Here is a 13,035-nt window from a genome sequence, read left to right as displayed (position 1 = left end):
TGCCTCAAAGTCTTATCAAACCTAGAGTCCAGAAGGGAGCTTTCGATTCATGTCTGGCTCTCTCTCCAACCGGTTGGTCCTTTGATCTCCATCTCAGTAAAGCAAGCATGTCAAACTCAAAGGCTAACACGGGCCAAATAAGGTTTAAGTTTATGTGGGCCGCAAAAAAAACAAAAGCTTCAATTTTCATAGAAACACATGTTTATTTCGTAAGAGACATGCTGAATACAAAGGGCTGAAATAAATGAGTCATCGTTAACATAAAATAATAGAACATTTTAATAAAAATTAATATTTTTTCTTGAACATTAACTCACCAGACACTGAATAACTGCACAAATTAATAAGCATAATGCAAATAAACCTATTTTTCTTGTTCTCCGAAAGCAAAATATTTCCCATTGCACACACCAAACAAGTCAGTACAAGACTAATGAGGTGGCAATTGGCTGCTAAAATATTCGCTGCTAGTATTAGTGGAGAGGAATGGTGCGCCTGCGCGGAAGGCACAGAAGGGAAATGAATGCAACACGATTCTAGGAATCAGTCATTAGCGAACGTTGTAGTTCGTTATTAATAATTATGTATAACAGGATATTGTAAAAATTAAGTTACAAAATTTTTATTAAAACGTTTCTTACATACCGTTATATTGGCTGGACTGCAAAAATACTCGTTGTGGGCTACATGCGGCCTGCGGGCCACGAGTTTGACATACGTGTTCTAGGCACTCCTCACCTCTCCATCTATATAATTCACCAGCAAGTTCTGCTGGTCCTATACCTGGTGTCTGTCATTCCACTTTGCATCATTTAATCTATCACCTCTCTATTGTAATCTCAGCTCTCCTATTGTCTGCTCCCTCCACCCTTCACCTCTAAAGTCACCCCACCACGCCCACCCACACCCCACCCAATCCTGTAGTTAAAATCATCCTTTAAAAACCAAATCCAGTTTGGTTTTTACTTCCTATTCCTTATAAAATCCAGGCCAGCCTGGGTTGCTCTCAGTGGTTGGGCCTTGACCTATGAACCAGCATGGTTCAATTCCTGGTCAGGGCACATACCTGGGTTGCAGGCTTGATCCCCAGTGTGGGGCATGCAGGAGGCAGCCAATCAACGATTCTCTCTCATCATTGATGTTTCTATCTCTCCCTCTTCCTTCCTCTCTAAAATCAATTAAAAAAAAAATCCAAACTCCTTTCCATAACCGATCTCTGGGCTAGATCCTACACTTGCCTACTTCTCTCTTCTTTAATTTCACGTTCCTCTTCCTCTTTCTCTAATCACACTTTCATTCTCAAAGAAGCCAAGCTGACTTTCCACCCCAGGTGGCTTCCACCTGTCCTTTGCCCACTCCCTTTTGACCCTTTATATCTCAGATGTCACATACTCTGTTTCAGTTTTTTTCATTACAGCTGGTGTCAGTGAAGCGGGATTTGCTAGAATCCTGAACATGTGATTTGGGAAAAGAAAGTATAAAAGGGTGGGGGATGAGGAACTTTTGATCCCTTATGGCTACTGTCAAAGTTAGTTGGTGCCAATTCAAAGCCAACAAGAATCCTCAATTTGGGGTGCGGTGAAGAAGGAAACTTCATAGAGCTCACGGCAATACAGCATGGCTGTAAAAAAAGCACTACTGTGAAACAGCTAAGTAGTGCTACAGCAAGGTGATGAGGCTGCTTCCGGGCCAGGAGGCCCTGAGGTCAGGCCCCCTTTCAGCTAGGCAGCTCTGCTCCGCTCCACCTGGGGAAAGGTAGTCCTCAGTGAAAAATGAAACCCTGGAGCCATTCTGATTGGTCAGAACTGTGCGTGGGAAAGTGTCAGTCCTATTGGTTGAAACAGGACTAGAACTCCTTTATAGGGCTGGCTCAGATGGCAGAAACAGTGCAGGCAGGTGGTTTAACGCAGAAGCAGACAAGTTAGAGGCTTCTCTGCCTTTTTATTTTTAACAAGTATTTACTGAGTACATAGTATGTGCCTAGCATTGTTCTATGTGCTGGGGATACAGCAATAAATAAAACAAAGGCTTTTCCTTATAGAGCTCACATTTGTAGCAGGAGGACAGGCAATAAACTGAGAAGTAGATTTATAAGGGGGTGGTAACAGATACTATGAAAAAAAATAAAGAGCCCTACCCGTTTGGCCTGAAGATTCAAGGGTCACGGGTACAATCTGGTCAAGGGCCCTACCTCAGATGCAGGCTCCATCCCCAGCACCAGTCAGGGCGCATGCAGGAGGCAACCAATTGATATGTCTCTCTCACATTGATGTTTCTTTCTCTTCCCCTCCCTTCCACTCTTTAAAAAAAAAAAAAAAAAAAAAAAAAAAAAATCCTCAGGTGAGGATTTAAAAAAAAGAAAAAAGAACACAAAGGGGACAGTGGGAGTTGGGAGGAGGGGATCTTCTTACTCTCTGAGAACCCACCTCCCTTCCTCATACTTATGTTCATGTTCCCCTCCCCCGGTCTGCAGAATTGTCGGTCCACAACTGGAAAATAAGATTTTTCCTTAACTTAGTGAAGAAAATATGACAGTCAGATGGCTGGAAAGACAAATACTGTGATATGTAAACTAAACAAAACCAGAACTTTTGAAAGCAGTGTTTTTAGTACATGTCATTATTAAGTAATATGACCACAAGTAATGTTTTGGTTTCTATAGTGCAGTTCCTTTTATCAGAAAACCAACTTTTATGCTGCGATCCCTAGTGCTTTTGTTTGCCTTTTGCTCACCCAGGCCTTCCTGTACCTTATAAAGAGATCAGAGAGCCCGGTTGAGGATTCTGCTGCAGGAAGGCACCAGTTAAGGACTTTGGAAGGGACAGGATCATCTGTGCCAGTTCCTAATGGGTTGGCTTCGGCTGTTTTTCCTCCATCCCGTCTCACTTTATCAAGGGACTGCTTTTCCCTTTGCACTTCTTTTTAACTATCTCTGCAGTATGGATTCATTTTCCACTCATGCCAGGTAGGTGTGATGGCTGATTTTGTCTAGACATCTATGAATGTTATAGTAGGTCAAATAGCACAGATTGCAGTGCAGATTAAATATAATCACACTTTTTTATTATTATTGATTTCAGAGAGGAAGGCAGAAGGAGTGAGAGATAGAAACACCAATGATGAGAGAAAATCATTTTTTTAAAGATATTTTTTATTTTTTTAATTACAGCTGACATACAATATTATATTAGTTTCAGTGTGCAACCCAGTGATTAGGTATTATATAACTCACTAAGTTAGAACCCCAATAAATCTGGTACCCATATGACACCATACATACATATGACAATATTATTGACTATATTCCCTATGCTGTACCTTACATCCCCGTGACTATCCTGTAACTACCAGTTTGTACTTCTTGACGAGATGACATCTAGAGAGATTTCCTAGATCCTCAACACCAGGTTGACCTCACTTTCATACCAGTAGATTTCGAAGATGTTCCCAGCAGGAAACCTCCTGGACCTGTCACCCACAGAGTTGTTAGGGGGCAGGTGTCCAAAGAGAGGCTCCCAGGGTCACTAAAGCAGGAGTCAAGATTGGTCTCCTAGGGTAATCGTTCACAAATGGAGTCTGGCTCTTTCTCCCGTGGTTCTTCCCTTCAGAAGAACCGAAGGAAGGTTTGGGAGTGATAACAGTTATGACTTCTTCAGGTGCTCTGTGAGGCCTGCTTCAACTGCGTCACCCAGAGTGACTGAAGCGGCTCATGTGTCGCACTGTCTAAGTCAGTCTCACGGGCTGTCTGTCCTTCTTCTTTCAGGCACCTCTTTCTCCTGGCTGGAGGAGGGGCCCTGGCCTTGGCAGCTATGGGTTCCTTTGCTGTGCTTGTCTTCATCCCTGCTCTGGGCACTGTGGTTCTGATCTACTCACTCGGCCCACAGGACGTCCACAGGTGGACTTTCTTCTTTCAGATGAGCTGGCAGACGCTGTGTCACCTGGGTTTGCACTACACTGAGTATTATCTGCAGGAACCTCCTTCCATGAGGTAAAGCAGTCCAGCCATGTGCTTGTACTGAACCGTCCAAAGGGGTTGTTTGCACTGTGGTGGAAGAACTGGGTATTGAGCTTGAATCCAAATTCTTCCACATTTGAGCAGTGTGACCTTGAACAAGTCATTTAACCTCTCGCAGCCTGTTTTTTTTTTTTTTTTTTTTCTGAAGAAGAAAAACGTGTGTGGTGGTAGTGGAGTGTAAAAAAACCTATCTTACAAGACTCTTTATGTTAGAGATAATGAATTAAATGTAATTATATGACTGTTAATAACTACCAGGTGTCACCTATGAAGCATAGTCTGGCACTTAGCTGTAATTACAATTGTGCTAGAGAAGAAGGTTGACCCAGAAGTCCCAGGGCACACAGACGAGGCTGCCTGGAAGTGACTAAGCACAGTTTGCTCACCTCATGTGGGTGGTTTAGACACGCAGCCAGCAGCCTGCCCTCCCCTTTAGCAGGACAGGGAAGGTATAAGTCCACTGTAAACCTTTGCTGCCTTCCCATGGCACCTGCTGTGCACGAGTTGTACTGTCACTGGGACTCCCCTTTCCATCCTCTCAGAAGAAGGAAAGTCACCCAATCTAGAAAAGAAAAAATTGGTGCTAATTACAGTCTAGAGAAGTGTTTTCATGAGTCAGTGACATCACCAAGATTAGGCGGAAGAATATCTCTGCCATCTTGAGCCTATTTTTCGGGGTCCCTCTGTTAGCACAATTGCTTTGTGTCCATGGTCAGTCAGAGAAATGGGGCTTTGACCTGTTGAGGTGGGTCACCTCTCTGATTCCAACCTGTCATTGATTCACTCACTTTGCCAACCCTACCAAACCCAGAATCCTTTTCTTTCTTTTTAAAAAAAATATATTTATTGATTTCAGAGAGGAAGGGAGAGGGAGAGATAGAAACATCAATGATGAGTCATTGATCGACTGCCTCCTGCACACCCCCCACTGGGGATGGAGCCCGCAACACAGACATGTGCCCTGACCAGGAATCGAACCTGGGACCCTGCAGTCTGCAGGCCAATGTTCTATCCACTGAGCCAAACGGGCCAGGGCAGAATCCTTTTCTTTATTTGACTTACCAAAGCTTCAGGGTTTGCTTCTCTGAAGAAAAGGCAAGATGGCAGGTGGATGGGGCGGGGGGGGGGGGGGCGGCGGGAGAGGATGTGATGGAGTAGGATTTTAGTAGGAGGAACAAGTTGAGCAGGATCTGGCCTGACAGAAGCAAGGCTGAGCCAGAGCTGAGATGGAAGGTGTACTAGTTTGCTCTGTCATAACAAAGTACCACAGACCGGGTGGCTTAAACAACAGAAATTTATTTCCTCTGGAAGCTGGAAGTCCAAGATCAAGGTGTTGGTAGGTTCAGCTTCTTCTGAGCCCTCTCTCCTTGGCTTACAGAGGGCCACCTTCTCCACTGTCTTCCCTCTGTATGTCTGTGTCCTAATCTCTTCTTACAAGGATAACAGTTGTATTGGATTAGGGCCCACCCTAATGACCTCATTTTAACGTAATTACCTCTCTAAATACCCTTTCTCCAAAAACAGTCACATTCTGAGTTGCTAGGGTTAGGACTTCAATATGTGAATCTGTAGGGGACACATTCAGCACTTACCAGAAAGTGAGTGAGCAGGGGTTGGTGGCATTTGGAGGCTACTTGGCTTATTGTTAGGATAAATCAAATGAGGAGATCAGTTGTCCTTAAATCCTGACACACAGATAAAAACAACAGTGATTAGGAAACATGCTATTTTCTCTCCATAGGACAGCATTCCTGATTGTCAAGTACGTCACTGTAATTTTCATTTTCGCCACAATAATCTTGCCAGTGGGATCTTCTCCACTTTGTGATGGTGAAGCAGGGACAGTTCAGTTGATTGGTTAAGAACATACCTCAGTTGTTAATGACTCAGCGCACACACTGAACCTCTTTCACCTTTCCTCAGCACAAATCGCCAGCAAAAGTCAGGGATTGGCCTGGCTGGCATGGCTGTGGTTGAGCAAAAACCCATGAACCAGGAGGTCACTATTCAATTCCAGGTTAGGGCACATGTTTGGGTTGCAGGCTGAGTCCCAAGTAGGGGTGTGCAGGAGGCAGCCGAACATGATTCTCCCCCATTACTGATGTTTCTCTCTCTCTCCCCCGTCTGCTCTCTGAAATCAGTAAAAATATATTTTTTAAAAAGGTCAGGGATTGGTTTATTTTTACAATCTTCAACTTTCTATAATCTTTTCACTACTTTTTGTTTCTTCTATGGCAAATTTCTCCCAGGCCCCTGATCCTGATCTTTAGAAGCCATTCTTAGAAATATTATAATCAATACCTCCCCACAATATTCCTTGTCATTCTTTTATCTGCCTCTTTGGTAATTTCCCCATTTATCTTTTGACTAGAGGCCCGTTGCAGGAATATTCCTGCAAGTACAGGGCTTCCTGTGGCCTGAGTGAAGCCCACCCAGGCGAGGCTTCCCTCCCGCAGACGACATGACCACCCCCCCCTCGCTTTCTCTGCCCCCGCCGCCCTGTGCTTTCCCTTCCCTCCCACCGCCGCTGCCCCCCACCCCACACTTTCCCTCCCACCGCCGCCGCTCACCCCCCACTTTCCCTCCTGCAGTCGCTGCTGCCACTGCTGCTGCCCCATGCTTTCCCTCCCGCTGCCACCACCGCCCTGCTTTCTGCTTTCCCTCCTTCTTCCTTCTATGCTGTCTTCACTCCGCATCTGCATATGCAAATTAACTACCATCTTTGTTGGGTTAATTTGCATACTCGCTCTGATTGGCTGGTGGTCGTAGCGGAGTGATGGTCAATTTGCATGTTTCTCTTTTATTAGTGTAGATTCTTCTCAGAGTAGCTTGTCGTTCTGAATTAACTCAAGAGTCTTTGTGGGGGTATTCCAGGCCATGAGATTGGTCTTAATTGTTTAGAACACCCCATTTGCTTATAGGGTCATGTGTGAGGGGCTGGAATGGGATAAAATAAATATGGAATGTTTTTTACATGAAAAACTGTATCTTTTTCAGGTTCTGCATCACTCTTTCTTCCCTCATGCTCTTGACCCAGAGGGTCACATCCCTCTCTTTGGACATTTGTGAGGGGAAGGTGGAGGCAGCCTCACAAGACATTAGGAGCAGGAGCTCTTTGTCTGAGCATCTGTGTAAGGCACTGCCTTATTTCAGCTACTTGCTCTTTTTTCCTGGTCTCCTAGGAGGCTCTCTGTGTTCTTTCCAGAGATTTCAGGCTCGTGTTCAAGGGTCCAGCTCTTTGTGTCCCAGGTACTCTTTCTGGGCTTTCACCTGGAAGGGTCTGCAGATTCTGGGACTAGAGTGCCTAATGGTGGTCATGAGGTGGGTGGTGAGTGCAGGAGCGGGTCTGTACGACTGCCATCAACTCCAGTGCATCTATGTCATGTGGTCCACCGCTGGGCTCTTCAAACTCACCTACTACTCCCACTGGCTCTTGGATGACTACCTCCTGTGTGCCGCAGGCTTTGGATCTGAGTTTGGCGAGAGCCCTGGCGAGGAGGGATACCTCCCTGATGCGGACATTTGGATGCTAGAAACAACCCACAGGATATCCTTGTTCACGAGAAAATGGAACCAAAGCACAGCTCGGTGGCTTAGACGTCTCATATTCCAACAGGGCAGGGCCTGGCCGTTGTTGCAGACATTCGCCTTCTCTGCCTGGTGGCACGGACTCCATCCAGGACAGGTGTTTGGTTTCCTATGCTGGGCTGTGATGGTGAAAGCTGACTACCTGATTCACACCTTTGCCAAGTTGTTTATCAGATCCTGGCCGATGTGGCTACTCTACAGAACTCTCACCTGGGCCCACACCCAGCTCATCATTGCCTACATAATGCTGGCCGTGGAGGGCAGGAGCCTCTCCTCTCTCTGGCTGCTGTGTAATTCTTACAACAGTGTCTTTCCCATGGTATACTGTATTTTGCTTTTTCTATTAGCAAAGAGAAAGCATAAAGTTAACTGACATCTTTCCCCAGCCTTCATTTTATACACCCATGAAACAGAATTTAGAAAGTGCCAGAAGGTGATTGATGATGCAAATATTTGAACTTTTTTATAATAAAAGTTAAAAAAAAATGTTGGATAAATATACCTGATCTCTTGCTATAGAAATTTGTGTATCTGCTTTAACAAGCTATTATACTGGATCCACAAAAGAAAAAGCCATAGTTTCTTCCCTTAGGGTTTATGGTTTTGGTGTGGAAGCAAAGTTAAAGCAATACATATAAACATAAGGTACTGTGAGCCAAATGGTATATGGATGGATATCCAAAAATTGAGTGCTATTGGTCTGCTTGATCCTGGAATGTAAGTTTAGCAAGACAACAACAATAAAACAATATCTAAATCATACTATACAGATTTGTCCTGACCGCTGGCCTCCCACCTTTTATCAGCCAAATTACCCTGAAGAGTTTGATAGGGACCCTAATAGACCCACAGGGACCTCATCAAGTTGTTTGAAAGTATTGTGTGAGATTCTGGAGATTAAGAAATTTCTGAAAATGGGCCCAGCCAGCATGGCTTAGTGGTTGAATGTCGACCTATGAACCAGGTCATGGTTCGATTCTGGACAGGGCACATGCCCAGGTTGCAGGTTCAATCCCCAATGTGGGGCATGCAGGAGGCAGTCAATCAATGATTCTCTCTCATCATTGATGTTTCTATCTCTCTCTTCCTCTCCCTCTCTGAAATCAATAAAAATATATTTTAAAAAAATCTCTGAAAATGGGACAAGCCATATTGAAAAGCTCAGAATGCTAGCAAAGGTTAATTAGAAAACATTTAACAGAAAGTCACAAAATTTGCCTTCCTAAGAGGACCAAGGAATGAGAGAGACCACTTGTGTATTGAAATGGCATTGGCAAGACTATACTCTTTCAGGGATCATTTCTATAGTCTGAAATGGCATTGCCTAGTAAATGTTCCATGAAAACTTCATGTCATCTCTTGACCTATTACTTTGGATAAGCCAGGCTCACAGGGCAGCTCTGTCTCCTGATGCAGAGAGCCACTTGCCGGGTGCTGGCCTTACTCTGTTGGCTGCTACTATGACCAAGAGGCAGCCAGTGGCTCTAAATAGGTAATTCAGGTTTAGCAATCAACCCCACCTGTTAAACTTATCTAAAGGAGACAATCCACTCGTGTGTTTTTTCCTACCCAAGTTGTTTTTTTAAAGCAGACACAGGGAAAGTTCACTGATACACATCCAGCCTGTAGACTTATCAATCCTTGTTCAATTCCACAGCATGGAAAAGGAGCATCAGATAGAGAGTTTTGAGTTTGTCCTGGCAAGTCTTAGATCTTTCCAACTAGGGAAGTGTCAAGAAAGCCAAATTCTACTTCTGCCCAAAGGATGCTACTCAGCCTAGGTGCCTGATCTCCTGGAGGCACTGAGCAGACAGCCTCTGAGGACCAGTTTGGTGGTGAAGCAGGTTCTGTAGGTGTGAAAGAACAGACTTGACATTGCACTCATAGGAGCACTGTAGAGACCAATAGATTATGTGCATTGCAATGACTAATTTCTATAAAAGGACAAATGGCAATCATTAGTAATTTATCCAGATTAAAATGCCAATTACAAGACTGTAGATTCAAGTCACTTCCAACAGACTCTTCTTTACATGTTTATAACAACAGATGGTGTGGAAAACTTGGTTCCCTATCATTTCAGGGTTTGGCACTAAGAGGTGAAGGGGTAGTGATTATATTTATGTGACCTTTCTCAACTTCGCCTATTTCCAAAGCATCTCAAAAGAAATGCTCTAGTAAATGGGTATACCACTTCAGTATTTGATCCCTAAACACTGTTGATTGTGATGCTAGCAAGGATGTCCCCTGGTGAAGTGGCCAGAGCACCTGTCCAGGAGGCAGAGGGTGTGGTTTAGTCCCAAACTAGCACTAAGCAGCTGTGTGACCACAGTTATCCCCTCTCCAGGCCCAAGTTTCCTAGTGTAACAACACAAGAGGCAGATAAAATAGCCTTTACTCTTAAACCCAAAGGCATTATGATTACATAAGTGCTTTGTCAATTTTTCAGCACAGGAAAGAGTAAGGCATTTTCCTCCCAACCTGCATTTACTTATCCAGCAAGAATTTTGCAGGAAGAAATAAATTTGCTGAGTGCCTAAGGTTCTTTATAAACAACTGGCATATTAAATTTATTTCTTTTTTATTTTTTTAAATATATTTTATTGATTTTTTACAGAGAGGAAGGGAGAGTTAGAAACATCGATGAGAGAGAAACATCGATCAGCTGCCTCCTGCACACCCACTACTGGGGATGTGCCCGCAACCAAAGTACACACCCTTGACCGGAATCGAACCTGGGACCCTTTAGTCCACAGGTCGATGCTCTATCCACTGAGCCAAAGCGGTCAGGGCTGCATATTAAATTTCTTACACTTATTTCCCACCACATAAAAATAACAGTCATATTTTTGTGGCTCATTAAAAACCTGAAGGAGTATTTCTCTAGTACCATTAACTGCTCTGACTTTCCCTTCCTCAGTAATAGCTTTAATTTCTCAGCCTATATTTGGCAGATGATAATTGTTGAATACTAGTAATATTAATCTGCTTTGGGCCTCATGTCCTGGAACAATGAGTAAGAATAGCTTGAGATCCCAGACTGTTTCTAAGGAAGTATCTTTGCCTCACTTGGTTTTTACTGCATCTATTTTTTTAGAACCACCTGTTAAGCTATAATTGAGAGCCATATATTTATGTATATAATACAGGTGTTACCTTAGTTTAGTTGCATGGCCAACCTGAGTACGTTAAATTGAGTGACTTAGATGAATTCACTAGTGTGAAGCTATACGGGTGGCATTTTCTGGCATCCTCAACTTACTAATGGGATATTTTCTACAACTTTGCCTCTAAATTGTTTGGAACTTAGATTGTATTTTCCTATAGAAAGAACATTATATTGACTCCTATTGGGTGACACTCATTGTAATGATCTGAATTCAAGGTCACGTTGTTCAGGATAGAAGGAAAGAACAAAGATAAATTCCTCCTCATTTCTTAAATTATAAGTGAACCTAAGCACCTTTCATTTTTCTATTTTTTCCTATTTATAGTTATGTAAATGTGTGGACTTTGTTTAGATCCTGATTCAAAGTAGCCAACTGTAAAAGGGCATTTATAGGGGAAATTAGAACACTAACTGGATACTATAGCATTATTTTTAATTTTTTCAGGTATAATATTTGTTAAAAAATAATCACATTTTAGGGATACTCACAGATGAAATGATATCATGGATTTGCGTTTTAGTAATCTGGGGTATGGCAAATAGGGGACACACAGACAAAACAGACAGGACACGTTAAAAATCATTGAACCTGAGTGATGGGGACATGGACGTTCAACATATTCTACTTTTGTGTAGGTTTGAAAATTTACATGTAAACAAATGTGCAAAAGACTACTACTGGGTACCAATAGCAGAGTGAAGCTAAATTAAGGAATTTCCCTTCCCTAATATCTTATGAAAAGAATAAAAACTGTAAAAATCACTGTGATGAGTATCCTCAATGATACCCCTCAATGATTCTCTTCCTGGAATTCACATTCTCCCACATTCAACCAACATTGGTCGGTGTGACAAATATTACATGACAGAGGTGATGGTACATCATCTCTAAGACTAGTTCACAAAAGATAATGCAGTTTACCAGCTAATCTTAGCATCTTCACATTTTGACATTTTCTTCTTCACTGCAGACCAGTTATACACCTCTGACCTACTCTCTATTTCCCTAAGACAGTAAGTTTCTGAGCTTTTAAAAATTGCTTCCTCCATCTAGAATGTTCTTGCTCAGATCTACATGTGGCTGCTTCTTCACGTAACTCATGTCTCTGCTCAAGTGACACCTCACCAGGGAGAACGACCTCATCTAAAATAAATGCCCTCGCCCTAGCTGGTTTGGCTCAGTGGACAGAGTGTCGGCCTGCAGACTGAGGGGTCCTAAGTTCGATTCCGGTCAGGGGAATGTACCTTGGTTGCAGGCTCAATCCCCTGCCCTGGTCAGGGCTCATGTGGGAGGCAACCAATCGATGTGTCTCTCACATCAATGTTTCTCTCTGTCTCTACCTCTCCCTTTCAGTCTCTCTAAAAATCAATGGAAAAAGATCCTCTGGTGAAGATTAACAACAACAAAAATAAACGTACTGTCTACTTCACCATTCCCTTCTCTTCATCCTGCTTTGTTAGCTTCACATGACTTTTCACGAATTGAAATTCTACTGTTTATGGTGTCTATAGTTAAATAAATTAAAGGCCTGGGTAGTTTCCTAAACAGGAACAAGAAAAGACATGGAAACCATGCAAACATACTTTGTACTTTAGGTTTGAGAGAGAATATGGTAATATGGCATCAGAAAAGCTGAAATATTTAGGGATATAGTAAAATGAATATAAGACCTGTACAGTAAAAACTATAAAATATTTGCTGAGAAAAATTAAAAACCAAAATAGATATACTGTGCTCATCAACTGAAAAACACAATATTGTGGCAGATTATATTTTCTAAAGATGGACACCATTATATATTCCTTTCCATATGCTTTTTTTACAAAATAACATTGACACTTTTCCCATTGAGTGTTTATGGCTCTTTCCCTTGAAACTGGGAGAGGGGAAGGTAACTTTTTGACTAGATTGACCAACAGATTATAGCAGAAGTGATGCTATATATCTTCCAAGGTATGTCATAAAATTGCCATACACTTATGAATAGTTTTGGGACATCTGTTCTAGTCTGGCCATCATGTTGTGAGGAAGCCAAATTTCCATAGAGAGAAAGTGAAACAAAGGCGCCTGGCCTTCATCTTGGCCGAGCTCCCAATTAACAGCCAACACCAATTTGCCAGCCACGTAGGTAGCCCATCTGGGAAGATGATTCACCAGTCCCAAATTGAGCCACCTCAGCTGACCACATGGAGCAGAAATGAACCTTCACTGTTAAGCCCTGCCCAAATTGCAGATTTGTGCGCTATATAATTGATGGTTGAT

General features: G+C 42.8%; 1 protein-coding gene across 1 annotated transcript; it reads left to right on the top strand.

Moving 5' to 3' along the window:
* Nucleotides 1-2,657: 2,657 nt before the first annotated feature.
* MBOAT4 (membrane bound ghrelin O-acyltransferase MBOAT4) lies at nucleotides 2,658-7,976 on the top strand (the record flags this gene model as incomplete). Its single annotated transcript, XM_080660769.1, has 3 exons — nucleotides 2,658-2,965; nucleotides 3,764-3,988; nucleotides 7,013-7,976. The coding sequence occupies exons 1-3, from the start codon at nucleotides 2,847-2,849 to the stop codon at nucleotides 7,974-7,976; spliced, it is 1,308 nt and encodes a 435-aa protein (XP_080516895.1). The 5' UTR covers nucleotides 2,658-2,846.
* Nucleotides 7,977-13,035: the final 5,059 nt, after the last annotated feature.

The sequence above is a fragment of the Plecotus auritus genome (genome assembly GCF_963455305.1).
Source record: "Plecotus auritus genome assembly, chromosome: 3".
Lineage (NCBI taxonomy): Eukaryota > Metazoa > Chordata > Mammalia > Chiroptera > Vespertilionidae > Plecotus > Plecotus auritus.
Note: the sequence above shows the minus strand (reverse complement) of the source record. Positions and strands in the feature narration are given on the sequence as shown.